We start from the raw sequence: 25,678 nt of genomic DNA, 5'->3' as shown, positions 1-25,678 counted from the left end.
GTACAATCTGAATTCATTTTTTACTTTTTATCTCTAGTTTGCACGTTTATATTATACTTTTCATTTAAATTAGATATTACAAACAAGCGAATTACAAAGCAAACAAAAATGAATATAAAATAAATTTTAAAAATTGCCGCCGGGACAGAGGGTTAGAAAAAATGCCCAACAATCCCACGCTATCCTTGCTTAAGTTACCACTCCAATGCAAAACTGTAGAAACAATATCCTATCTCAGCTCGTCCGAGCTCATCTCAACCCTGTACATAACCACACCCTCAGGGTTCTAGGCCTAGCCCTCTACTCTTTGCAAAAGAGCAGTTGCGCTGACTCAGATCACTTCTGGGATGTACGAGTATGAAATTGGATTTTCGATTTTGTTGGTATAGAATGCTTCTTAGAGAATTTTGTAAAGTGGTTTTTAAACGTTTCTTAAGTTTCTTTCTCTGATCTCCATTTGCAGTCTATGAGAGGTGCAATACCCAGGCAGATGATTTAAATTTAAAATTAAATACAAGAAAGTCGTATTTTAAATATAAATATAATGTATATACTTTTTTGAATACAAAAACAATATATAAAATTTAACAATAAAATAAATATCATACAAAAATATCTAATTATTATTAATTAAAATTAAAATAATAAGAATGCTGAATAATAATGTCAAGTGATTTCAAATGTTTCAAATATAATTTTCTTCAATAAATAGTTCGAGCATAATTCACTCTATTGTAAAATAAGTAGGTATGTTCGTGTTAAAGCGCCAAGGAAAAAAAAGTATGATAGGTAAATGGAGTTTATCATTCCAGTCAACAGCGTTATGATAATACAAAATAATTAGTCAGATATTGACTTGGGGGGGAAATCACCTTTGTATAACCATCAAGTTATTCAAATAAATAAATGATTGAATTAAAGGGTATTTATTTACTTCTTAGTGAAAATGGACAAGTAAAGCCAACACATCTTTGAAAACCCCGAAATCACTTTGAAAAGAAAATAAGAATGTCAAATGAAACTGAATAGTAAAATAAAAAACGTGATTGGACGTAACGTTAAGTAAAATAAATTCATCTAAAAATAATTGTTTGTATTTTTTCAACTAATATTAAAAATTAAAAATAAAGATAATGATAAATGAAAATAATAAATAACAAAACATGCAGTGATTCATTAATGTAGATACATATTAATGACCTTCATAATATTACTCTTGCTCACAAATACTGATATACATCAAAATAATTTATCAAGCTATTAAATTCTGTACAACTTACAAAGAAATATACTGACCTTAAATATTATGGAAAAGTCTTAAGATTTATTCATCAAACTCAATCATCAAGTCTGATCTCATAGCCTGTTCACGTCTGGTTAATATTGCTTGTTCTCTCTCTAACCAGTTCTCATTAATCATAAGCCCCCTCTAATATTACTAACGAAATAATTTTGCTTATTTCAAGGAATTCGTACATGATTTTCCTGAAATGACTGAAATTGTTAATAGCCGGATCTACAATGTTTGTTAACTTTTGAGTTTGCTTAGGGACTGCGTTCAGGCATAGTGTCCGAGTATGCTCAGATGTAAACAAATCTAAAATATATACAGCCCCTTGTGTAACTGACTGACTGACTCACGTATACAAATTCTAACCCACTTCTAGATGAGCTAGGAAGATGCGGTACTCACTCATACTAATTCTAACCCACTTCTAGATGAGCTAGGAAGATGCGGTTTTCACCATTGGATTCCTTATTTTTTGTACATACTGGGAAAAATCGGAAAATCCCGAAATTCCAAACCGTTCCCGAGATATTGACGTTTTTTAGTCCCCCCATAAGAAATACACAGGGAACATGCTTTGAGGCCAGCAAAACTTTTCCTACGTTTGATATTTTGCTCTCGCTTTTAGTTTTCATTTCTTCGAGACAAGACTCAGGGACGATATTAGTCTTCAGGGGCAAAGCCAAGGGAGCGCTAAGCGCGACCTCATGCACATCCCGCGGAGCCCCCGGGAGCGCGCAGCGCGACCATAGCGTCTGGCTGTGGGACTATAAACAGGGAGGAGAACAGCTAACCCTAACCAGCCTAGCTAGCTGGCAGTTCTCAAAGGGTTCTCTCCGCTTTTAAAGACCAAGCACAAGTCCTCACGATGGTTGACTGCGGTTCAGGAGGAGCCAGCCACTTTAACATGGCTAGAGCTAGAGACTACCACCCCGGTGTATAGCAGATACAAAAAGATATCTTTATTCTGCTATGGCCATTCGGCGAAAGCTAAAGCCGCTAAAACAACATATCAGGACTCCGGTTCAGGAGGAGCCAGCCACTTTAACATGGCTAGAGCTAGAGACCATCACCCCGGTGTATAGCAGATACAAAAAGATATCTTTATTTATTCTGCTATATCTTTATTCTGCTATCGCCATTCGGCGAAAGCTAAAGCCGTTAAAACAACATATCAGGACTAAATTCCCAGAGACCAACTGTGGGTAGCACAAGTTGAAAATGTTTTAGATTGTATTTTACCTGAAAGTGATTTGTACTGTGTCAGCCAAGCTGTCCTGCGCTTCTAAACTGAATGCACAAATATGTCGGTCAGATTTGAGAAAGTTGAGAAGTTCAGAGGCGTTTGCTAGCCATAATGCTAGGGACTGAACATCACAGTAACGATCCTGAAACAGAAGACAATCGACATGAGTAACATCCATTATTAGATTTTTAAGATCAACATATTTGGTTGTTATTTATTTACTTTTCCCCCACAAGTTTATTTGGTTTTCTTTCACACATTTTGATAAATTAGTGGATATGTCCTATAGAATGAACTTACCTCTATTACATTGTGTATCATAGCTGCTACTCTGACCAGTACTAGTGTAAGGCGGCATCAACTTTCAGTACTGGATCTCCAGCCTGTAACCGACCATTCTGAAATCAAACAGCACATCATTTGTTAACATTACGTAGATATCAGCTACGATAGGTTTTAGATATCATAAAAATAATAATAATTATTAATAATAACAATAAAAAGACTCCTTTTTAATGTGGAAACATATTCTTCCCCACCTTTCTTCAATAGCTCCTTTTAAGTCTCAATGTGTCTCTTTGTGTTTGTCTCATTGAAATCTTGTATAGTTGATTGAGGTGTGCCTATAGTATACTTACAGCATCAGCTGCACCTCCTTTGACCACAGATTTGATGTTCAGAGGCGTTTGCTAGCCATAATGCTAGGGACTGAACATCACAGTAACGATCCTGAAACAGAAGACAATCGACATGAGTAACATCTATTATTAGATTTTCAAGATCAACATATTTGGTTATTATTTGTTTACTTTTCTCCCAGAAGTTAAATTGTTTTTCTTTCACACATTTTGATAAATTAGTGGATATGTCCTATAACATGAACTTACCTCTATTACATTGTGTATCATAGCTGCTACTCTGACCAGTACTAGTGTAAGGCGGTGTGCCCGTTCTGTTGGTATGAGCTCGGGTCGATAGTGGGTAGACGCCCTATACCGTGCCGCTAGATAGAGAGTGTAGGCGGGTGCCAGTTTGAAGCTAGGGGCCGAGGGTTCCAAATCCGTGATGAGGGCGTGAAGGAATGCTTCCTCTGTTTCTTCACGGATCTCTAGGACTGCAGGCAGAATAGGATCTGTACCTCGTGTGTAACGCTCGTATGTTGAAGATCTGAACAAAGAGAAAATCAATGCTGATATTAATGAATGAATAATGACCAAGAAAATAATGGGGATCTTATACTATCCGCTAAGACTAATAACTCCTTTGTGCCTTTTAATATTTTAGTCTTACTAAACAAATACATCAGTAGTGTGAGCAGCGACTATACTCAATCCCATGCCACTATTAGACTTGTGTAGTTTGATTACTTGAATATCAGGTTCTTCTCTATTAGCAATATAACCAGCGGATCTATTACTCATGGCACTCGGGCTTCGTATCTGAAAGGCATAACATTTATTTGTTTAAACTCGACGGCTAAATCACCATTGAAAAATTAGTCCGATTCTGCTGATTAAATCAGTTAATTGTTGTTCTAGTGATGTAAGGAATGGCTAAATATTCTAATCGTGTTGCTTTCTAATGGTGGAGATTGATTATTGGGTAATTTTATTCTGCCATCCCTTATTAAGCGATAAAATAACACAAACTACAGTTTATTTTTCAAGTTGGGATATTCAGTTCCTTACCACGGGGCCCTGACTATTATGTGGTCCCATATACACGGTCCAGTATCCATTAGACGTAGGTTGTGCTGACAGGCGACATAGCCCGGCTGCTTGCAATGGACTAATGAACTCGATTAACCCTTGTGGCACCCCCCGGACCACTTCACAGCTATAGCCATCGTCTGGCAGGAGGAAGGGGAGGAGAAGTTCAGATTCTTCCTCTAGACACACATCTCGTCCGTCAGAGCGAGCTAGTTCATCCGCTAGATTCTCTGCCACCTGGGAAATAGACAACATTCATTAGGACATGTAGAAATTCATTTTAGCACGTCTGCCTTGTAAGCGCTAGGTCACGGGTTCGATTCAAGCCCGAGGCGGATTTTAAACTGAACAGATAAGGTTCTTTCTCGGAAAGGCTGGCTTTCTCCTAAACTGTCTTCCTTCTCTGTTCGCTTTCGGGACGATAAGACCTTAGCAAATACAGTTCCCTCTATCAAACCCCTTCCGATGATTAACAACTTGAAGGGATTCCATTATTTCCTATTTGATTATTTTCATTGCATACTTTCTCCTTTGACCGGGAAAATATTCAAGGGTGACAGTAAGTCCCTAACCATATGTTGTTGTTGTGGGGCAGCTCCAAACAAAAAAAAAAAAAAAAAAAAAAGCAGAAAACCCCTCACCATTTTTTTTTTGTGGGGGGGGCCCCAAAAAAAAAAAAAAAAAAAAAAAAAAAAAAAAAAAAAAAAAATCAATTCTACTCATTCATTCTCCAATGATAAGTACGAAAAAATTCTCCTCATAAATTATTCCCCCAAAAATTGATTAAAAAAAGTTATAAAGTGTAAACATTGCAAACAAGTGGTATGAACACTTACCCTGACCACATTCTCAATCACTTCATGTGGTAACCTGGGCTCATCAGGTGTAGGTTGATATTTAAGTAGTAATGCACGGAGTTGTAGAGAGTTCAGCTTGAAACAGGTGGAAGTTAGTTCAGCTAGCTCATCGCCTGTGTATTTGGGCGCCTAGATGAGATAACAGAAAATATGTTTAGAAATCTTGAAACTTGAAAAAAAAAAGGCACCCACTTCAGTGGTGCAGTGGTTAACGCGTTGGACTTTGGATTTGGAGGTTGGTGGTTCGAGTCCAAGTCAAGTTATAAATTTATCTAGGTGTAATGATTTATTGGGGAACGATACTTGTGACAAGCATTTAAGTATGCTTAACACAATTAAAAATCCCTTTAAAGAAGGGGAAAAAAAACTAGGGTCAAAGGTCTATGGTCGCCGTTATAGACTCGCCCTTGGGCTTGGCAAGACTTACCTGCAGCAAGTGTGCGGCTTGCATGAGCTTAGCCAGATGGCAGTCAGCTGCAAGCTCCAAGCCCTGTCTCTCTGCCCACATCTGTATATGAGCCAGTCGGTTCTTGATTCGCACGCCCCATGCTTTGGAACAATAGATGGAGTTGTTGGCTACCAGACGATTGAATGCCCACACGTTCAGGAAGTGAAATAGTTTGGAAAAGAGTTGAATGGTGAGAGCTGCATTCAGACGACAACCACGCAGGAGAGCCATCGCTGACATTAGAACTCCGAGGACCTGGTGATATAAAATCAAGTAAAATCAATCAATTCTTTGTAGTAAAGAGTAAGTATAGTTAATATAATAAGTTCTAGTATAAGTAGTAAAGTTCCTTATTTTAGATGGTCAATGTAGAACAGTTAGTCCCATCATTTCAACATTTCAATATAGAATCTCTTTATCGAGTATTTTGATACGTACAACATTACAACTTACTTGTAAGTTTCGGTAAGTAAGTACCGCGGTCAATCGATCACTGATCATACTACTCCCACTCCACTGGTAAATCAACTGAACTCTATTGGTAATACCACTAGGAAATTAACTTTTTTTTTAATTAACCTCCAAAATGTGCAATGAGCTTTCCCGGTATCGCTGAGTATAAAAATAGAAAGTAAAAATACATTCAGACGACAACCACGCAGGAGAGCCATCGCTGACATTAGAACTCCGAGGACCTGGTGATATAAAATCAAGTAAAATCAATCAATATTAATAAATTTATTTAATCCTTTGTATCCATAGTTAAACATAACTTGAGTACATAAAAACAAGCAAATCAAACTTTTGAAATGAACTTTTTTTTTAAATTAACCTCCAAAATGTGCAATGAGCTTTCCCGGTATCGTTGAGTATAAAAATAGAAAGTAAAAATATAGGTATGTAGGTACATCCCCTGTTGCCAATACTTACGGAAGAAGTAGAGACGTCATCTGCCTCTCCATTATGATCATCATGATCCGATAGGAAACTTGGCATCACTGCAGCCAGCTCCCGTTGTAGACATACCAGTAAATGTCTGCAAGATAAACACAGAGATAGAAAACAATATTCAAAGAAAACGCACTCTAGAAATGGATGATGAAACGATTATTCAAGAATCCATTCATATATTACACCATCACATCTATACAACATGAAGGACTAACAATAATGAAATATCTGCAATACACAGAGAAATTAGAGAAAATTCCATACTTTATTCTAGACCATGGTAGGTAGGAGGTAGAAGTTAACAGACTAGAGGACAATGCAGACTGAGGCCTCAGGTTGCAATGGGAAGAGGCTGCATTCCATGGGACAAACACAAACAATGCAATCATATTCACAATGGTAACAACTAACAATGAATTTACTTTGTCCGATCAAAGATTCCAGAAATGATGACCTAACTTACATGAATGTAATCAATTATTGAATGGATTTGTAGGTAAGTACCTACTCTACTCTGATTGGCCAACATAGGACTCAATAAACAAACAACCCGTTTCTATGATTACATTGACTTGGACTGAAATTTCATGTCTCACAATTCGCGTAGATAGAACACAAAAACGTCCAATATAAACCAAGTTCCAGGGGACCGACCTTTTTTCTCTTATATCCAGGTTTCCACTAAATCCAGTTTCTCTTATAATGTGACTTTTGGACAAATTCTCTTATATAGAGGTCCGAGGTAAGGGGATTCTCTAACATAGAGGTCCGAGGTAGAGAATTCTCTTATATAGAGGTAAATCGATTACCTTGGGCCAGAAAAAAAATTCTCTTATATCCAGGTTTTTGGCTCAAAAATGAAGGGCCCAGATAATTTTCTCTTATATCCAGGTTCGACTGTATTTGACATTCTTCATTTGAATCAGCATTATCAAAGAGGAAAACGTACAATGGATACAGAGCTGTACCGTTGACATTTTCAGGTAGAAACGCAATATTATTTCTCTTCAGCCAGTATAACATTTACCTTAACATGTATAATATTCAGGTCAGGAGACAGTGATATCCCACTGGGAGTTCAACTTTTTTTTGCGAGTCAAATATTCCGATGTCAAAACGAGATTAGAAACGACTACCTTTTTTATTATTATTATTTGACTAATAACAAACGTGCTCGACTGAGAGGTTTTTTTTTTTTTTTTTTTTTTTTTTTTTTTAGAAGAGCTTGATAGAACACAACGATTTAAGTGAATTAAAACGAAAATTATTCCTGTACCTAAAGTTTAACATGTTTGTCATAAAATGCATTGTACAAACACTATTTATTAATTAAACAATAGACAAGACAACTATGTTGCACCTTTATTTTGAATGCAAATGGCCTACTTAAATAATTGTCAGACCACATACGCGAGTTTTTTTTTTTTTTCAAGTGATGATTTTCTTATTATCTGTGGTAATGGGTGATGGTTTTTTTTTTCACATTCATGATTTTAGTTCATATATTATTTAATTTTATGTTAGCTATAATTCGATAGTTTTAGTATTTTTTATGATTTTAAGTAAATTTTTATAATATTCAATTTATTCATTAAATTTATTATTTCGATTGGGTTATATTATATTTTTGACGACGAAATACACATATATTTTCTGATTTTATAATTCCATGTCTATTTATTTCAAAGTCTCTTGGAAAACTATCACATCATTCAACTTTAGCAGTGAATCAGTTCGTTGTCCCTTTACTCCCAGTTTGTACACTCCTAGGGCTTAACTTCGTCAGTATTAGAAGTCCATAATAATAATATTTTCTGATTTTATAATTCCATGTCTATTTATTTCAAAGTCTCTTGGAAAACTATCACATCATTCAACTTTAGCAGTGAATCAGTTTGTTGTCCCTTTACTCCCAGTTTGTACACTCCTAGGGCTTAACTTCGTCAGTATTAGAAGTCCATAATAATAAACTAGACCCTAGACTTGATTCACAAATTTGATTTGAATAATCCTAAATATATACAGCGTTGGGTTGTTATTGCTATCATGACTTGAGGCGTTATGTGTAGTGTTGTGTGTCGAATTCATGGTTGTGTTATGGGAGGAATTCATGGTAAGCTGAGAAGTATTCGTCGTGTTATGAGAGGAATTTAACGTGTTGTGTGAAGAGTTCATGGTGTTGTGTGAAGAATTCATGGTACTGTGGGAGGAGTTCATTGTGATATGAGAAGCATTGATGTTGTTGAGCGTGGAATTGATAGGATGAGAAGTATTGATATGATACTCATTGCTCATGACTGGGCTGCGTAGTGTACTCGACATGACGGCATAGGATGACACGCGCTCTGGTGGTTCAGGAGGGAGGTTATTATTCCCTACCAAGCTGTCAAGACGTTGCTGGGCGGGAGGTCCATTAGTTAACTGCTGCTGCTGTGTAGTGTTGTCAAGTCTAAGGTGTTGGGGCCGAGGTGCACCCCCTGAGTAACGCTGGTTTGTGTTGGTTCCTGTCACTGATCCTCCTGCATTGTAAGGCAGCTCTTCCTGTAAACATAACCAAACAATGGATACATAACTCATGAATAACAACGAATTTTAAATCATAATAAATTGTAGGTATAATGAAGAAATACCTACAATAGAAAGAAGAATTACCTACAATAGCAATTTTAATGTTAACTCCAGTGTTAGGAATGTTGACTAACCTGTTCGTCTTCTTCATCATCATCCTGCTCCTCAACTCTTCTCTCGAACTCCTTGTCCAATCTGAGATTCCTCAGCTGTTCTTCTTGACTTGGCGTTCGATTTGCTCCCAGTGCCCCGAGTTCTGATATTTGCTGATCGCGCCATATCTTGGCAGCTTCTCGTCGTCTCAATTGTTCTTTCTCTCGCTCCTCACGTTCCCACGGGTTAGTACCTTGGAATAGATACTGGCGCTGTCCAGGATTCTGAACCATGCTACCACCGCCCCGTGTGGGCTCTGATATACTGGGCGAGGTCCTGAGGGAACAATAAATACATAACAATCATCATTTCTAAACGGAATTCTTTAGAATAGGAAAATGATTGGAACACTATGGCCATTTTCCTTTATTCCTAACATAGCAATAAGAGTTGGAAATAATATTTATGTACTTTAAGATACTTTGAAACTTGTAAAATAAAAATACAAATAAATAAAATTAACTAATTAATATACTTCGGTTTAAAGTCAAGAGGTGGGATGAAATAAAAAATTCACTCACTCAATTGACTATTGACTACAATAAGATCTTGCCTAGGAATTGATTATCACCTTGCTGTTGAACCAAGGTTTTGTACCTCATACCTCATCAAATTGAAAATATTTTCTCTTCTTTTTGTTCGTTTTTGTTCATTTGAAGGGACGTTACCACCATGAGTAATTCTACTTATGCCAGATCTTACCACGAAGAGTTTTCAGTTAATCCAGAGTTTAAGAAATACTGGCCTGTGTAAATCAAATGGGTGACGTCAATGAAAACCCTTGACACTGTGTTGTTAAACTTGTTAACTCTCAGTGGTAAGATCGGCTAGCTTTTTTTCGGTTCAGACAAAAAAAGCATTCCTTGTGACAAAAGAAAATTTCATGAGAAGAATAAAGATCTAAGAATGAATTATCATAGACCCGAGCTGTTTCCTCCTCAGTCGACACAAACTAATGGGCTTTTTTTTTTTTTTTTTTTTTTTTTTTTTTTTTGTGTCTGGAAACGGAAAGTGACCTATAAAACTCATTCGGAAATGGAAGGCCCAATTTGACCCATAATGCAATGAGCAAATAGATTAAACATATTTGTCAACATTTTTCAAAATCAGACTAACTTACTCCAATAGCTTGCTTAGTGTAATTAATCTTTTTCCCCCCCACATACTAGAACAGAGGTTCCCAATCTGTAGTACACATACCATTATTGGTACACAGAAGCATTTGTGGTGGTACACAAAGAGATTTGAAGACCCCATTTTTAGGAGAGAACAAATCTACAATAATGCACCAAAAAATTGTGACATCATACTACAAGAAAAAAATAATTTCGCCTATAATATCTAGCAATATTGCGGAAAACGCCAAGAGTGTTGTTGATATAAAGCAAAGAATAGCCCAAGCCAAAGCTGCCTTCATGAAGAAATACACACTTTTCTGCTCTAATAACATCAATATACATCTTCGGAAGCAGCTTATCAAGACCTTGGTTTGGAGCATAGCACTGTATGGATCAGAGACTTGGGTGATTGGAATGGCTGAAAGAAAGAAAATTGAAGCATTTGAAATGTGGTGTTGGCGAAAAATGAACAAGATCAAGTGGACGGAAAGAATGAGCAATGAAAGGGTGTTGCAGATGGCAGGAGAAAGAAGACAGATTATGAACATGCTAGAGGAAAGAAGACATCGCTGGATAGGACATCTCTACAGGCATAATGATTTCATGGTTGCAATCATTGAAGGAAAGAGGCAGGGTTCCCAAGGAAGAGGAAGACCAAGAGAAAGATACATCGACCAAATTGTGAAATACTCCGGGTCTGAAACATATGCAGACATGAAGAGGAAGACATCTGATAGAGTAGAATGGAGAGCTATAAACCAATCTTAGGATTGAAACAGATGATGATGATAATATCTTTATTTAATCCCCCAACCACAAAAAATTGATATTTGGTGGTACACCAAAAGAACCTTGAGGTGTAGGTGGTATGCAGTACTCAAAAGTTTGGGAACCCCTGTACTAGAGTATTGATTTCTTTATAATGCTTAACAATGTCTTAATGATGCAAAACTGTCATAATTGTCATATTGGAAATCAAAATACAGTATTTAATGTAAAATCTCATTATGTTTTCAGTTTGTGAAAATTCTCACAGATTCAAATAAGGAAGAAGGAACCCTGAGTGACAATGTTCAGTTAGATAAAGAAACGGTCCGAGATACTATTATTGCTTTATTGTTAACAATCCTAGCAGAGGGTAACTTACCAGACTCAAGTGAACTTCAGAACATGGTACGTTATTTCATGTTTATAAGTAATCTTAATATGAAAGCACAGATGTTATACCATATTCCCTAGTAAATTTCGTTGAAATTTTCTCTGGTTGATGGTTTAACTCCATACTCAAAAACCCACTCCAAGGCTTAGGTGTAGGGGGCAAACAGCCCTCAAGGATGAGTTGAGCTTCTACAGATCTATGAATGCCACCTTTCACATGAGAAAAATATCCTTGATAATTATTAGTTAAGTAATGATTCTCTCCTCTATGAGGAACTTTTAAAAACTCGTCCCCTCCTAAAAGATTTGTGCAAATAGCATTTCAATATTCTCCTTGCTTTTTTTTAATGTGCTTTACAAATAATGCAGGAGTTGTAGTAAAAACTACCAGTGGTCAGAATGCTTTGAAGTAATGAGTACCACTGGTTATGCCATCCTCATGTTACTGTGAAAGGTCTGATTGGTCATCCACTCCAAGAGTACAATCAAATATAATTTGGTTTACTTGGGGTCCTTCTGAGAGTATAGAACTATAAACTCATCAGATGTGTTTGGAAAGTGGAAAAAGGTAGATTCGAAATTATTTCCCTCTATTGAATCATGCCTGGTGTTGATATAGGAATTTATTTCAATTTCAGAGTCGAGATGAAAAGATCAACCATTTGCTGGGAAGGATACAAGATCTACCAGACAGTGTGAAGAAGATGCTACCAAATGTCAGTGCATCACAACTCGAAAGGGTTCTGCTTCCTGGTTTCTTTGAAATGATAAGAAACATTGATGTAACGCAACCCCGCGTAGCGAACACGCGAAGCCCCCGGGGGGTGGAGGGGGGCGAAGCCCCCCTCCCGAGCACGAAGTGCGAGTTTGATAATAATGTGATGTATGGCCTGACATAAGCAAAGCCTTTGATTCCGGGAATGTGCTTATCCAACAATACCTTTTACTCCTCATCCTGGATAGGCTCATATATGCGAGGACGTAGGCAATGAGTCAGGCATGATGGCAATTACTCCTCTGAGTGGAAACCAATCAATTCGGGAGAACCTGAGGGTGTGTTTATGTACTGGGCTGAGATAGGCCATTCTCGGCCTTTCTTGGCGTGTGGAAAATGATGTGGTAACTTACACAGAGCTTTCATGAGCGTGTAAAGTTGGCGGGAAATTCGAAAATACTTAGCCTCTTTACGAAGTACCAAGGTACTTCTTTGTACCTAGGTAGGTAGCACTTTGTAAATTGAATTTTTATTGCATAGGTACTGTCTCCCTATTTGTATTGTAGGTTTGAAGGTGAATCTAAAGATTTGTGTTGGTGTAGCTGTAGATATTGTCATTTTATATTTTTCTGTAAAGTATAGCTCTAGTGATGTAGGTTCATGGGAGAAAGTCAGCCCTTCCGAGAACGAACTTTATCTGTTTAGGATAGTTCGCCCGAGCGGGAATCGAACCCGCGACCTAGCCCTTACAAGATAGGTACGCTACCTTCCAAGCTTACTACCCTCGTTAGTGATTATTTTATTTTTTTCGTATTACAGGCAGAACAGCAACAACCAGCACCAGCCCCAACCATCCCTCCACCTAGCAATGTCTCCAATAGTCAACTCAGTAGTAACCCTAACCCCCTACCTACCAGTACACCTAACCCCCCTCCTACCAGTACTCCTAACCCCCCTCCCGTGATAGAAGAGAGGAGAATTGTATTCACTGAACTTCCCCTACCTTCCACCTCGGCTGCTACTGGCGAGAAGAAGTTTATCTACTACAAGCCTAGCTCTCCACTTATCAATACACGGAGACGGGAATCTCCCGAAACACGTAGAAGGGATTCTCCAGTATCCCGCAGAAGGGATTCCCCTGTACATTATAGATATGATTCCCCCCTTAGAGCCCGCTCTCCGATACCCCGTTCTCGATCCCCGATATCCCATTCTCGTTCAATCACTCAGAAGAGTAAAGGAGTTAAACCCCCGGTATTATAGGAGTAAAGTGTATACCTCTGTACATCAAGTAGGTATCTAAGGAAAAGTCTTAAGATTTATTCATTTACTACTATTAAAAACACACATGTAATTTGGTTCATCGCTCGACGGAAATTTATATTAAACCACTCACTTCCAGAGTAGGTACCTATATTGTGAGGAGTAATTTCAAAAGTAGCTTCAGACGAATTTATATACTAGTGTCTGTAAATTTATTCATTTACTACTATTAAAAACACACATGTAATTTGGTTCATCGCTCGACGGAAATTTATATTAAACCACTCACTTCCAGAGTTGGTACCTATATTGTGAGGAGTAATTTCAAAAGTAGCTTCAGACGAATTTATATACTAGTGTCTGTAGCCTTTAGGTCCTAGGAAAATAAATACTCGAGTGCATATCAGAAAGGTAGTTTTTTCTCATAAGTAAAACTAAATAAACGCTCAATTTTGAAAAAAATAAATACGTGTCACAGACGGAGTTCAAAATTAATAATAATATCGAAGGTCTACCCATTATTCAAGTCAACTGATACATTTTTTTCCCCCGACATTATTTAGATCACAAGTTTTCAAATTTAAAAATAATATTTAACCAAGATAGGTAAAACACCCTGTGAAAATAAATACGTGTCACAGACGGAGTTCAAAATTAATAATAATATCGAAGGTCTACCCATTATTCAAGTCAACTGATACATTTTTTTTTTCCCCGACATTATTTAGATCACAAGTTTTCAAATTTAAAAATAATATTTAACCAAGATAGGTAAAACACCCTGTAAATATTATATTGAATGATAGCCCGACTTAATCAAGATAAAAATAATACTGATACTAACACAAGTGTTTCACAAACTAGAACTGAACTAAATGTCCGTCATACCATTTAGAAAAGGGTACATAGAAAATGATATATTAATCATACATGTTGAACAAAACAAAATTCAAGAAGAAAATAAAAATAAAAATCAGGTGTAATATGAAATCCCAAACTCTACAATTTTAAATATACAATGAATTCATTATTCGTTCAAATTTTACAAATTCTAACATTTTATTTTTCAATTAAAACTATATTTACATTCTATTGTATTCTTTGTTATGAATATTCAAACCTACAGTTTTTAATTTTGTACAGAATTATTGGAGTCCAAAGTAAAATTAAAGGATAAGTTACGTAGACAGCAGAGGTACGTAAAGAAATATAACTGGTCCTGCAAATTTTCAACCAGACTATAAGTAGGTACTCAATACAATGTGGGTTTACTAAAGTCTACAATCAATATTGTTCCCTTATTCACTGCAAATTTTCAACCAGACTATAAGTAGGTACTCAATACAATGTGGGTTTACTAAAGTCTACAATCAATATTGTTCCCTTATTCTAAACAAGGGAGCGCGAAGCGCGACCACATGCACAACCCCGCGAAGCCCCGGGAGCGCGCAGCGCGACCGTAAACAAGGGAGCGCGAACACGCGAAGCCCCCGGGGGGTGGAGGGGGGCGAAGCCCCCCTCCCGAGCACGAAGTGCGAGTAATTTAACATAAGATTGTAGATCTGGGCTATTTATTTTAATTGTTTTCGTGCCATTTATGTTCACTTTAGTATTAAGACCAGGGCTTTATTCCTCCATAATCTTCATTGCACTCTGCAACTCTTCACACTGGCAGTTTATAAAGTGACTCTTCAGCCCTGTAATCCTCATATTACTCTGCAGAGTTTGCAGTTGGATTCACTCTGAAAGTTGCCAACCTGAAAGTTGCCAACCGATGTGTTATAGAGTACTAGAAGAATATGGAAGAAGAGAGCTGGTTTCACAGTTGTCGTAGATTTCATTGTCCTCTCTGAGTTTTGGACTAATCAAGACAGGAGGCGAGATATGTTGAATGGGCTAACTTTGCCGTTCTGTGTGTACAACTTGAGATATCTGCCGTCATCTATCCTCCCTTATTCAAATGTTGATTCCCATGGATATGCGAATGCACAAAACAAACATTTGTTACCATACTATATCAAGTGTAGTAAAGTTATCAAGAACTTTTCAAACACTTACGAGTACAAGACGAAAAACAATAAATTAAATGAAAATACCGAGTCCTCTAGTGAACACAGGTTTCCACTGAAAAATCGATACTTATTCTATCGAGAAAAAAACTAATTCTTATTCTACACTAACAAAACCGTCCATTTGAAAAATAAAGTATAAAAAAAATCTAGGGGGAGAAATGAAATTGTTCCAAAAACCATTGTATCTAAATGGATGATGGATTGGAGAGAATAAATCTAAATGGAATAACTACAAACTAAAGAAATCCTAATTACTAGTGATTGCGGCACTGGTCTTAAATTTACTGTTCAAATTATTAACACTGACATTGCTTGCTGATTCATTGCTTGTGTTGATGTTTGTAGAAGTGGGAGTTCCCAGATTGTCTATATCTCGCTGAGCGCGTGAGATCTTCACTTTGTCTCGCGGCGTTCCGTCTTCTCCTGTCTCCATGGCAAACATTTTCATTTTCTCCTTGAAACTCAACTTCTCTGGCACTTGGCTCGTCTTGTTGGATAACATCTTCTCTTGTTGTTGCTGAGCCAAGCGGCGCTGACGAGGATCTCTAGAGAAACAAAATAAACACTCGACATTAGGCTGGAAAACATTATTATGATTTCATCAGTCATAGAATAATTCCGGGATTTACTTACTTACTTTTTGAACATTCTAAGGTCGAGTTTTACCACCGTGGATTGTCTCAGGATTGAGTTCAATCCGAGGTTGACCTGGATTTTAAGTATATGTATGGAAATCCTCGTTTCATCTCAATCCCAAGTTGTGTCGTTCCCCGCTTAATATACTACGCTAAATTTTATGACATGACTTGGACTCGAACCACCAACCTCCAGATTCAAAGTCCACCGTGCTTGCTAACCACTGCACCACTGAGGTTGTGTTAATACAATTTATTGTGTTAATCGTTTCTTGTCACTCTCATCAAGACATGTGTACCTCATGTCCTGATAAATTTTTCTCACCGGAGTATTGATTCACACAATCCTGCCATCTCTTTTTCGGTCTCCCTCTCACTTCCATTCTCTCAACTCTTTTCCCCCATGTAGTTCTCATCTCTTGTTTCAACATGAACATATCACTGCAGTCTCCTCTCCTGGAACTTCCATTACTTTTATCTTGTTCCTTATGACTTCATTCTTGATTCTTTGTGCACAATTATAACTATTGTAAATTGAAAATTTATTTGCACAGTCATACAGTGTTGATACAAATATTTGTCCATATTGATACTCCTCAGTCGACACAAACTTGAGCTATTTTGCAAAAGTTTTAGACGAGGAGGATTCAGCTCAAGGTTTATTGAGCTTGTGAAAGAATAATTCTTGTTAAACGAAATAGATACTTACGCTGCAAACAATGGATGTGTAGACGTGGGTGGAGGGGGAGGAGGAGGTGATTCCCTCTCAATTCCTCCTGCACTCTTGTTATACGGAATGTTTGGATGATGCGGCATATGTTTGCGTGTTGGAGTGCCGCCCATGTGAGAATTTGGCGGTCCGACATGAGAGTTAGGTGGGCCGTTATGAGTTCCAAGTCCATGGGGAATAGGAGGGCCGTTGTGGGGACCTCCGTGTGAGTTGAGTGGTCCAATGTGTGAGTTAGGTGGTCCAATGTGTGAGTTAGGAGGGCCAGGGGGTTTATTGAACATATGAGGGCCGGGTTCACCACGCAGATCTCGTCTTCTGACTTCCTCACTATCTAGTTCATCTACATTGAGAGTTTTACTAGGAGCGAATAGAATCTTATTGGTTGAGCTGGATGAGGTGGAGCTAGAATCATCTAGCTCGATTCTATCACATTTAGAATTATATTGCCCTTCTCTACTGACTTCAATGTCTACCATGGTAGGTTCACTAGCATCACAAGGTTCAGTCTTATAGTTTTCCATAGCACCATTATCATGAGTATCATTGCTACAAGGCACATTGTTACATAGGTTTTCCATACTATGGTTCATCTTGCCTATGTCTTGTCTTCTCTCTTCTTCATTAAAACTAATATTAGGCTCAGATTTGAATTGCCTGTTGATAGCACGGTTCCCCTTGGTTCTGATAATTCCTGCTTCTCCCATATTTGAGAAAAACTTTGCTAGGCGTGCTACCTTGCCCACAGTGAATTCTGCTGGCTCCTCTGATTCATTATTACTAATATTGTTATTCAGTTCCCTATTATCAGGATCCATATTATTGTTGTTGAACTTATTATCATCTTTATCATCAATCTTCATTTCCGAGAAATTCAGTTCTAGCATGGAAGACAGGAATCTACTCTTCTTGAAATCTTTATTCCTATCTGAGGTTGATAAATCCAAACTACCAAACTCTCGGATATTTCTCGTTATCTTAATACTGTTGATAATCTCGTCCAATTCTTTCAAAGCTTTCTCCCTCTCTTCCAAAGTCAACTTGTCTTTATTAGTTTCCACAACATCAACACTGGTAGACTGATGTACTTCTTGCTTGGGTTCTGAGTTGTTATCAGAGGATTGAGTGGATGTTGTGTTATCAGAATGGTTGCAGCAACATTCAGACATACTTGAGGACGCTGTGTCCACATCTACATTCTCCTTGACTTGTTCACTCTCAGTATTGTTCGTATAGCTGGACACAGCCTTGGCATCTTCTGAATCGCAGTCTATGAGTTTGGCTTGATGTTGTTGGAATATATCCTCACACAGACACAGTTCATTGTCTTTAGGTGTCTTGTAACACTTGAACTTGTTCATATTCTTATAGGCTGAGGGAACTGTTAGACAGTTGGAGTTGGAACTATCACCAGACACTGGCTGTTGTTCTGGAGGAACTGTTAGAAACGCATGAATAGGGTGCAAGGAATTCCCGTAAGAGACAGTTGATATCCCACTGGGAGTTCAACTTTTTTTTGCGAGTCAAATATTCCGATGTCAAAACGAGATTAGAAACGACTACCTTTATTATTATTATTTGACTAATAACAAACGTGCTCGACTGAGAGGAAAAAAAAATAATGAGAACTTGTCAGTCAATCTTTGGGGATTAAAATGTCCCGACGTTTTGTCTTTTGACAAGACAATATTGTACGTAGAGGTATCATTATTGACAAACACAAGACACAAGGTGATAAAAAACAAACATATCGTCAAGTAATAAAACCCCTCGTCATAACTAGGAAATGTCGTAAACATTTTGTTGGAAACTTTATGAGTTCAACGCCACTCGGGTTTCCAAGACAAAAAATTCCCAAAACTTCCACTGGAAAATTTACCGAGGAATTTCTCTTTCTTTTTATATTAGAAAAGCTATGGAAAGTAATAGCAAGTAAATATTATATTGATATCCTTGAAATGTGGATCGTAAAAATATAAGAAGGTAAACTTTTTATTTCCCTTTTGATAATAACGAGTGAATGTGTAGAACAAATTGGCAATGATCACATAATTATAGAAAATTTCTTGGCTTTATTGTATGATAACAGGGTACACTGCTGGCTCTGTGGTATGATATCAGGACTTGTCTGGCTAGGGGAAGTTAATCAGAATAAACCAAGCCCTTACCTCTTGTCATTACAGGAGAAGGTTGAGAGAGTAAAGTGGCAAGTCCATGATAGATAGCTCCTTGTTTGGCGATCTCTAGAGTCACAATAGGTCCTGTTCTAACAAGATATTCAGCCGCTCTGCAATAGAAACAAAGTTATTCATAACTATTAGGAAAATTAATCTTTCTGGAGGCGCTATAAGTAGGTATATTAGAAAAGTGAATATCTATCAATCTGAAAAGAGGAGTGGTGGGGAACTATAGCCACAAGAATGTGTCCATTTCTCGTCTGATTTAAGTTGATATCAGGTAATTTTGTCACTATAGAATATAACAGTCCTTTCTCCCTGAAACAAAATATAACAGTCCTTAGGTCCTTGGCAGATAGAAGGTTTTTTTCCATATAGGTATTTACAATACAAACGTGATTGAAGTTTGTTCTTTTTTATGTAGCGTTAGGAACTTTTATAGCCAGTGAACAAGAAAAGTTTCAAAGTACCTATGTTTCCGAAAAATTATTAGACTGAAACCACCACGGTATTGAATATTAGTGTAAAATTCTCTCATTTTGGAAAATATTTCGTGACTTTCTAGACATCTAGAACAATATCAACAAACAGACACGGAAACTTACTTCTCCTGTGTGATGCCAACCAGACTTTGTCCATCAACTTTGAGCAATTGATCTCCAGCCTGTAACCGACCATTCTGAAATCAAACAGCACATCATTTGTTAATATTACGTAGATATCAGCTCTGTTAAATTCAAAAAGACTCCTTTTTAATGTGGAAACATACTCTTTACTTGTTGCACATTGCATACTCAAAATAAATACACGGCATTCATACAAATTCCTAATCATCCAATTTCTTGGTGTTATGTATTTGAAAACCAGAGGCGATAGGTAAATGCACCAGGTCTCAACGGATGACTAAAGTTAATCAACGTTACGTGTGGTTGATATCCGGATGGGTGACCATCTGGGCAATAGCGTGCTGCTGGATTTTCCCGCCAAAACTCAGGCTGGGCGAGGTTATTGTAAGAAGCTTTGTAGCTTGTTGCCAAATAGAGGTTAACATCTCCGTCCCTTGACACCTTAGCCGTTATACAGAGACGTTAAACCTATATCAACCAAACAAAAACCAGACCTGATAATTTGTTGTTGTTGTTGTTGTTGTTGTTGTTGTTGTTGTTGTTGTTGTTGTTGTTGTTGTTGTTGTTGTTGTTGTTTTTTCCCATACTTTTGTCTTTTTTCTCATTTTTCTTCTCGTATATTTTTTCTTCTTCTTCTTCTTCTTCTTCTTTCGCTTCTCTCAGATTTGATGTAAATGCCAAGTCTATCCTGTCCAGCTCCCTGTAAACAAGCACATACAATTAGAATAGAATATACCTACCAGCATAGTCCCTTTACTCTCGCAGTCAAATAACATAAAATACAATTTAACTTGCACTTCTCACAGCCAAGCAAATCTACTCCTAGTTCAAAGTCCCCTCCGTGGCTGAGTGGTTAAGAGCACTCACTCTCAACCCTGGAGTGCTGCGATCGAATCCCGGCCGTGACGGAAATTTAAACAAACTTTTTGTTTCTTCCCAAATAGGCATGGATGTATCTTGAAGTAATGCAAAAGTGGTTCCGATTTTGATTTCATTGTTATTATTTTTGCCATTTATTTTTTTCTTTTCTGCCTCCTGGAAGGCCCCCAAATAAAACCTGAAAACCTTACCTTAGCAGCGACTATACTCAATCCCATGCCACTATTAGACTTGTGTAGTTTGATTACTTGAATATCAGGTTCTTCTCTATTAGCAATATAACCAGCGGATCTATTACTCATGGCACTCGGGCTTCGTATCTGAAAGGCATAACATTTATTTGTTTAAACTCGACGGCTAAATCACCATTGAAAAATTAGTCCGATTCTGCTGATTAAATCAGTTAATTGTTGTTCTAGTGATGTAAGGAATGGCTAAATATTCTAATCGTGTTGCTTTCTAATGGTGGAGATTGATTATTGGGTAATTTTATTCTGCCATCCCGTATCAAGCGATAAAATAACACAAATTACAGTTTATTTTTCAAGTTAGGATATTCAGTTTCTTACCACGGGGCCCTGACTATTATGTGGTCCCAAATACTGGAGTACTTACCACTTCTTCACGGATCTCTAGGACTGCAGGCAGAATAGGATCTGTACCTCGTGTGTAACGCTCGTATGTTGAAGATCTGAACAAAGAGAAAAGCAATGCTGATATTAATGAATGAATAATGACCAAGAAAATAATAACTCCTTTGTGCCTTTTAATATTTTAGTCTTACTAAACAAATACATCAGTAGTGTGAGTCAGATTGAAACTAGATACTTGTTAATGAATAAGATCACGATACAACGATTAATTGTTGCTATCTCTATACGGTTCTAGATGGTTACTATAATTAATTTATTAATATACTTCTTACATCTTCGTCTACTGTTAGATTACCTGTTATGGCTATCTCGACTACTCTCAATGGATCGTTGGGATCTCGTATCGTCCCGGTTTCCCTGGCTGGATGTGGATCTTGTTTCAACATTCCCGTGAACGTCAAACGTGGTTTCATAATTATGTGGGGCGGGTGTCTCAGAACCTTCGTGAACACTGGTGGAACACTGTCTACTGGGTGGTCAAGTGAAGTGATGGGGGGACAAAGGGAAAAACGAAAATAAATACATGTAAGTGGGTGCGAAAATGAGAAATGAAATAAAAAATAAAAACCAAAGGGAAGGAACGATTGACTAGAAAAGTAAATTTTAAGACTACAATTACTACGTACGAGTAAGTGCCAATGTAGTAAAAAAAAAAAAAAAAAAAAAAAACAATGAACACCAATCAGTTGGTAAGGGTAAGGTAGGGCAAGGCAATTTGGAAACCACCTATACCTACGCTTTTGTTTTTTTTCATACAAAATAAAATTACCTAATGCAATTTCTATCAATCTAATCACGATACAAAATGTCTACATTGTAGGAAGGGCAAAGAGTCTATGGTCATAAAAACAGCATTACCTCATGGGGGGAAATAAAATATCTGAATACAAAATTAATCGAAAGAGCTGTGGCCTACCCACCTATATGAAATCATCAGATTACACGAATCCTTTCAGAAAATATACTTTTTCATAACTCCGAAAATATTTCGTAACTTCATATGAGTAGAGTTTGTTTACATTATGAATTATGAGTGTTTAGACTGTTTAGGTTTAGATTTTCATGCTGACACTCAGGTTCTGACTTCAGACGGTCTGAAGACTGAAGTCGGAAACTTTTTCCACCATACACGTGGGATCGTGAGTGCCCGACCTAAGGTTCAAACAGATTTGGATTGTCAGGCTTAAGGAACAAATAAAGCTAGAAAAAGTGACTTCCTGGTAAACTTAGAAACAGGAGCTATTCTATTTTCTAAGAGAAACATGAAAGCTCTTGGCGAAGACTGCGATTTCATTTCCAATGTCCACATCTGTTCTGTCAGCTGTCAGAGTGGCTATCTGTTCCCCCCTTAATATACTACGCTAAATTTTATGACATGACTTGGACTCGAACCACCAACCTCCAGATTCAAAGTCCACCGTGCTAACTACTGCATCACTGAGGTTGTGTTAATACAATTTATTGTGTTAATCGTTTCTTGTCACTCTTATCAAGACATATTTCTCACCCGAGTTTTGATTCACACAATCCTGCCATCTCTTTTTCGGTCTCTATCTCACTTCTATTCTCTCAACTCTTTTCCCCATCTAGTTCTCATCTCTTGAACATACCACTGCAGTCTCCTCTCCTGGAACTTCCATTACCTTTATCTTGTTCCTTATGACTTCATTCTTGATTCTTTGTGCACAATTATAATTATTGTAAATTGCAAATTTATTTGCACAGTCATACAGTATTGATACAAATATTTGTCCATATTGATAAAGTTTATTCGTACCTGGTTTCGATAGACACTCAAGTTCTGATAGAATCTCTCAGGATCAGCAGGAGCAGGAGCAGGGGCAGGATAAGGAGAGGCTTGGGGTAGACTAGGAGTTGAAGCTTGGCGTGACACCACAGGATGATGATTCATGCCAGAGCCTGGCCCCGGGGCAGGATGATGGGAACCCCCCACCCCATTGTTCATGTCGTGTAGGTTTTGACTTGACCTGAGGAGAGAAAAAATATCAAACTTATTTCTATTTTTCTACTTGCCCAAATATATATTCTCACTGGGAATATACCTTTCTTTCCTCTGCTGAACACTAATGGTGGATTCGTAGGTTTTGACTTGACCTGAGGAGAGAAAAAATATCAAACTTATTTCTATTTTTCTACTTGCCCAAATATATATTCTCACTGGGAATTTACCTTTCTTTCCTCTGCTGAACAGTAAGGGTGGATTCCACCAACCTTCTTTTCAGCCTCAAACAGCCCGTTAGCTTAACATAATAATAATAATAATAATAATAATAATAATAATAATAATAATAATAAAACGTTAACATTTAAATGAATGTAATTAATTTTATTATTGAATGAATTTGTAGGTAAGTACCTACTCTACCCTGTTTGGTCAACATAAGACTCAATAAACAAACAACCCGTTCTGTGATTACATTGACTTGGACTGAAATTTCATTTCTCACAATTTGCGTAGATAGAACACAAAAACGTCTGATATAAACCAAGCCCTTACCTCTTGTCATTACAGGAGAAGGTTGAGAGAGTAAAGTGGCAAGTCCATGATAGATAGCTCCTTGTTTGGCGATCTCTAGAGTCACAATAGGTCCTGTTCTAACAAGATATTCAGCCGCTCTGCAATAGAAACAAAGTTATTCATAACTATTAGGAAAATTAATCTTTCTGGAGGCGCTATAAGTAGGTATATTAGAAAAGTGAATATCTATCAATCTGAAAAGAGGAGTGGTGGGGAACTATAGCCACAAGAATGTGTCCATTTCTCGTCTGATTTAAGTTGATATCAGGTAATTTTGTCACTATAGAATATAACAGTCCTTTCTCCCTGAAACAAAATATAACAGTCCTTAGGTCCTTGGCAGATAGAAGGTTTTTTTCCATATAGGTATTTACAATACAAACGTGATTGAAGTTTGTTCTTTTTTATGTAGCGTTAGGAACTTTTATAGCCAGTGAACAAGAAAAGTTTCAAAGTACCTATGTTTCCGAAAAATTATTAGACTGAAACCACCACGGTATTGAATATTAGTGTAAAATTCTCTCATTTTGGAAAATATTTCGTGACTTTCTAGACATCTAGAACAATATCAACAAACAGACACGGAAACTTACTTCTCCTGTGTGATGCCAACCAGACTTTGTCCATCAACTTTGAGCAATTGATCTCCAGCCTGTAACCGACCATTCTGAAATCAAACAGCACATCATTTGTTAATATTACGTAGATATCAGCTCTGTTAAATTCAAAAAGACTCCTTTTTAATGTGGAAACATACTCTTTCCCACCTTTCTTCAATAGCTCCTTTTAAGTCTCAATGTGTCTCTTTGTGTTTGTCTCATTGAAATCTTGTATAGTTGATTGAGGTGTGCCTATAGTATACTTACAGCATCAGCTGCACCTCCTTTGACCACAGATTTGATGTAAATGCCAAGTCTATCCTGTCCAGCTCCCTGTAAACAAGCACATACAATTAGAATAGAATATACCTACCAGCATAGTCCCTTTACTCTCGCAGTCAAATAACATAAAATACAATTTAACTTGCACTTCTCACAGCCAAGCAAATCTACTCCTAGTTCAAAGTCCCCTCCGTGGCTGAGTGGTTAAGAGCACTCACTCTCAACCCTGGAGTGCTGCGATCGAATCCCGGCCGTGACGGAAATTTAAACAAACTTTTTGTTTCTTCCCAAATAGGCATGGATGTATCTTGAAGTAATGCAAAAGTGGTTCCGATTTTGATTTCATTGTTATTATTTTTGCCATTTATTTTTTTCTTTTCTGCCTCCTGGAAGGCCCCCAAATAAAACCTGAAAACCTTACCTTAGCAGCGACTATACTCAATCCCATGCCACTATTAGACTTGTGTAGTTTGATTACTTGAATATCAGGTTCTTCTCTATTAGCAATATAACCAGCGGATCTATTACTCATGGCACTCGGGCTTCGTATCTGAAAGGCATAACATTTATTTGTTTAAACTCGACGGCTAAATCACCATTGAAAAATTAGTCCGATTCTGCTGATTAAATCAGTTAATTGTTGTTCTAGTGATGTAAGGAATGGCTAAATATTCTAATCGTGTTGCTTTCTAATGGTGGAGATTGATTATTGGGTAATTTTATTCTGCCATCCCTTATCAAGCGATAAAAATAACACAAAATTACAGTTTATTTTTCAAGTTGGGATTTCAGTTCCTTACCACGGGGCCCTGACTATTATCGTGGTCCCATAATACCAGGAGTACAGTATCCATTAGACTTGTAGGTTGTTGCTGACAGCGACATAGCCCGGCTGCTTGCAATGGACTATGAACTCGGATCTAACCTTGTGGACACCCCCCGGACCACTTCACAGCTATAAGCCTCGTCTGGCAGGAGGAAGGGGAGGAGGAAGTTCAGATTCTTCTCTAGACCC

General features: G+C 37.4%; 3 protein-coding genes and 1 long non-coding RNA gene across 4 annotated transcripts in view; 1 reads left to right on the top strand and 3 right to left on the bottom strand.

The window, feature by feature from the left end:
• Window positions 1–2,511: 2,511 nt before the first annotated feature.
• On the bottom strand, window positions 2,512–2,900 carry LOC113466340 (afadin-like). Its single transcript, XM_026821651.1, has 2 exons — window positions 2,835–2,900; window positions 2,512–2,676 (listed from the first exon to the last, which is right to left on the bottom strand). Exons 1-2 carry the CDS (start codon window positions 2,853–2,855, stop codon window positions 2,527–2,529), a joined length of 171 nt encoding a protein of 56 aa, XP_026677452.1. The 5' UTR covers window positions 2,856–2,900; the 3' UTR covers window positions 2,512–2,526.
• On the bottom strand, window positions 2,876–6,585 carry LOC113466335 (afadin-like). The gene is made up of 8 exons (XM_026821645.1): window positions 6,479–6,585; window positions 5,528–5,803; window positions 5,080–5,229; window positions 4,223–4,480; window positions 3,836–3,973; window positions 3,422–3,685; window positions 3,219–3,263; window positions 2,876–2,932 (listed from the first exon to the last, which is right to left on the bottom strand). The coding sequence occupies exons 1-8, from the start codon at window positions 6,542–6,544 to the stop codon at window positions 2,876–2,878; spliced, it is 1,254 nt and encodes a 417-aa protein (XP_026677446.1). The 5' UTR covers window positions 6,545–6,585.
• A 1,891-nt stretch (window positions 6,586–8,476) lies between these two features.
• The window catches only part of LOC103506646 (neural Wiskott-Aldrich syndrome protein-like), an 18,419-nt gene continuing 1,217 nt past the window's right edge, over window positions 8,477–25,678 (bottom strand). The window contains exons 3-5 of the mRNA XM_008471042.2: window positions 16,891–17,156; window positions 9,202–9,496; window positions 8,477–9,040 (exon numbers count right to left, since the gene is read on the bottom strand). Of these exons, the coding sequence (XP_008469264.2) occupies window positions 8,477–9,040; window positions 9,202–9,496; window positions 16,891–17,156 (1,125 nt within the window). The remainder of the gene's footprint in view (window positions 9,041–9,201; window positions 9,497–16,890; window positions 17,157–25,678) is intronic.
• LOC113466341 lies at window positions 13,691–14,441 on the top strand. Its single transcript, XR_003390769.1, has 2 exons — window positions 13,691–14,080; window positions 14,246–14,441. It is a non-coding gene; the product is annotated as an uncharacterized LOC113466341 (long non-coding RNA).

Source organism: Diaphorina citri, unplaced genomic scaffold (assembly GCF_000475195.1).
Source record: "Diaphorina citri unplaced genomic scaffold, Diaci psyllid genome assembly version 1.1 scaffold252, whole genome shotgun sequence".
Lineage (NCBI taxonomy): Eukaryota > Metazoa > Arthropoda > Insecta > Hemiptera > Psyllidae > Diaphorina > Diaphorina citri.
Note: the sequence above shows the minus strand (reverse complement) of the source record. Positions and strands in the feature narration are given on the sequence as shown.

Excerpts from the sequence above, each read along its gene's own strand:
- LOC113466335 (XM_026821645.1), bottom strand. The coding sequence starts at position 6,544 with ATGCCAAGTTTCCTATCGGATCATGATGATCATAATGGAGAGGCAGAT. Across the intron at positions 5,230-5,527 it reads AAGCCGCACACTTGCTGCAG|GCGCCCAAATACACAGGCGA; the intron begins GTAAGTCTTGCC and ends TATCTCATCTAG. Across the intron at positions 3,686-3,835 it reads TCGCTGCTCACACTACTGAT|CGTTACACACGAGGTACAGA; the intron begins GTATTTGTTTAG and ends TCAACATACGAG.
- LOC113466340 (XM_026821651.1), bottom strand. The coding sequence starts at position 2,855 with ATGATACACAATGTAATAGAG. Across the intron at positions 2,677-2,834 it reads TGATACACAATGTAATAGAG|GATCGTTACTGTGATGTTCA; the intron begins GTAAGTTCATTC and ends CTTCTGTTTCAG.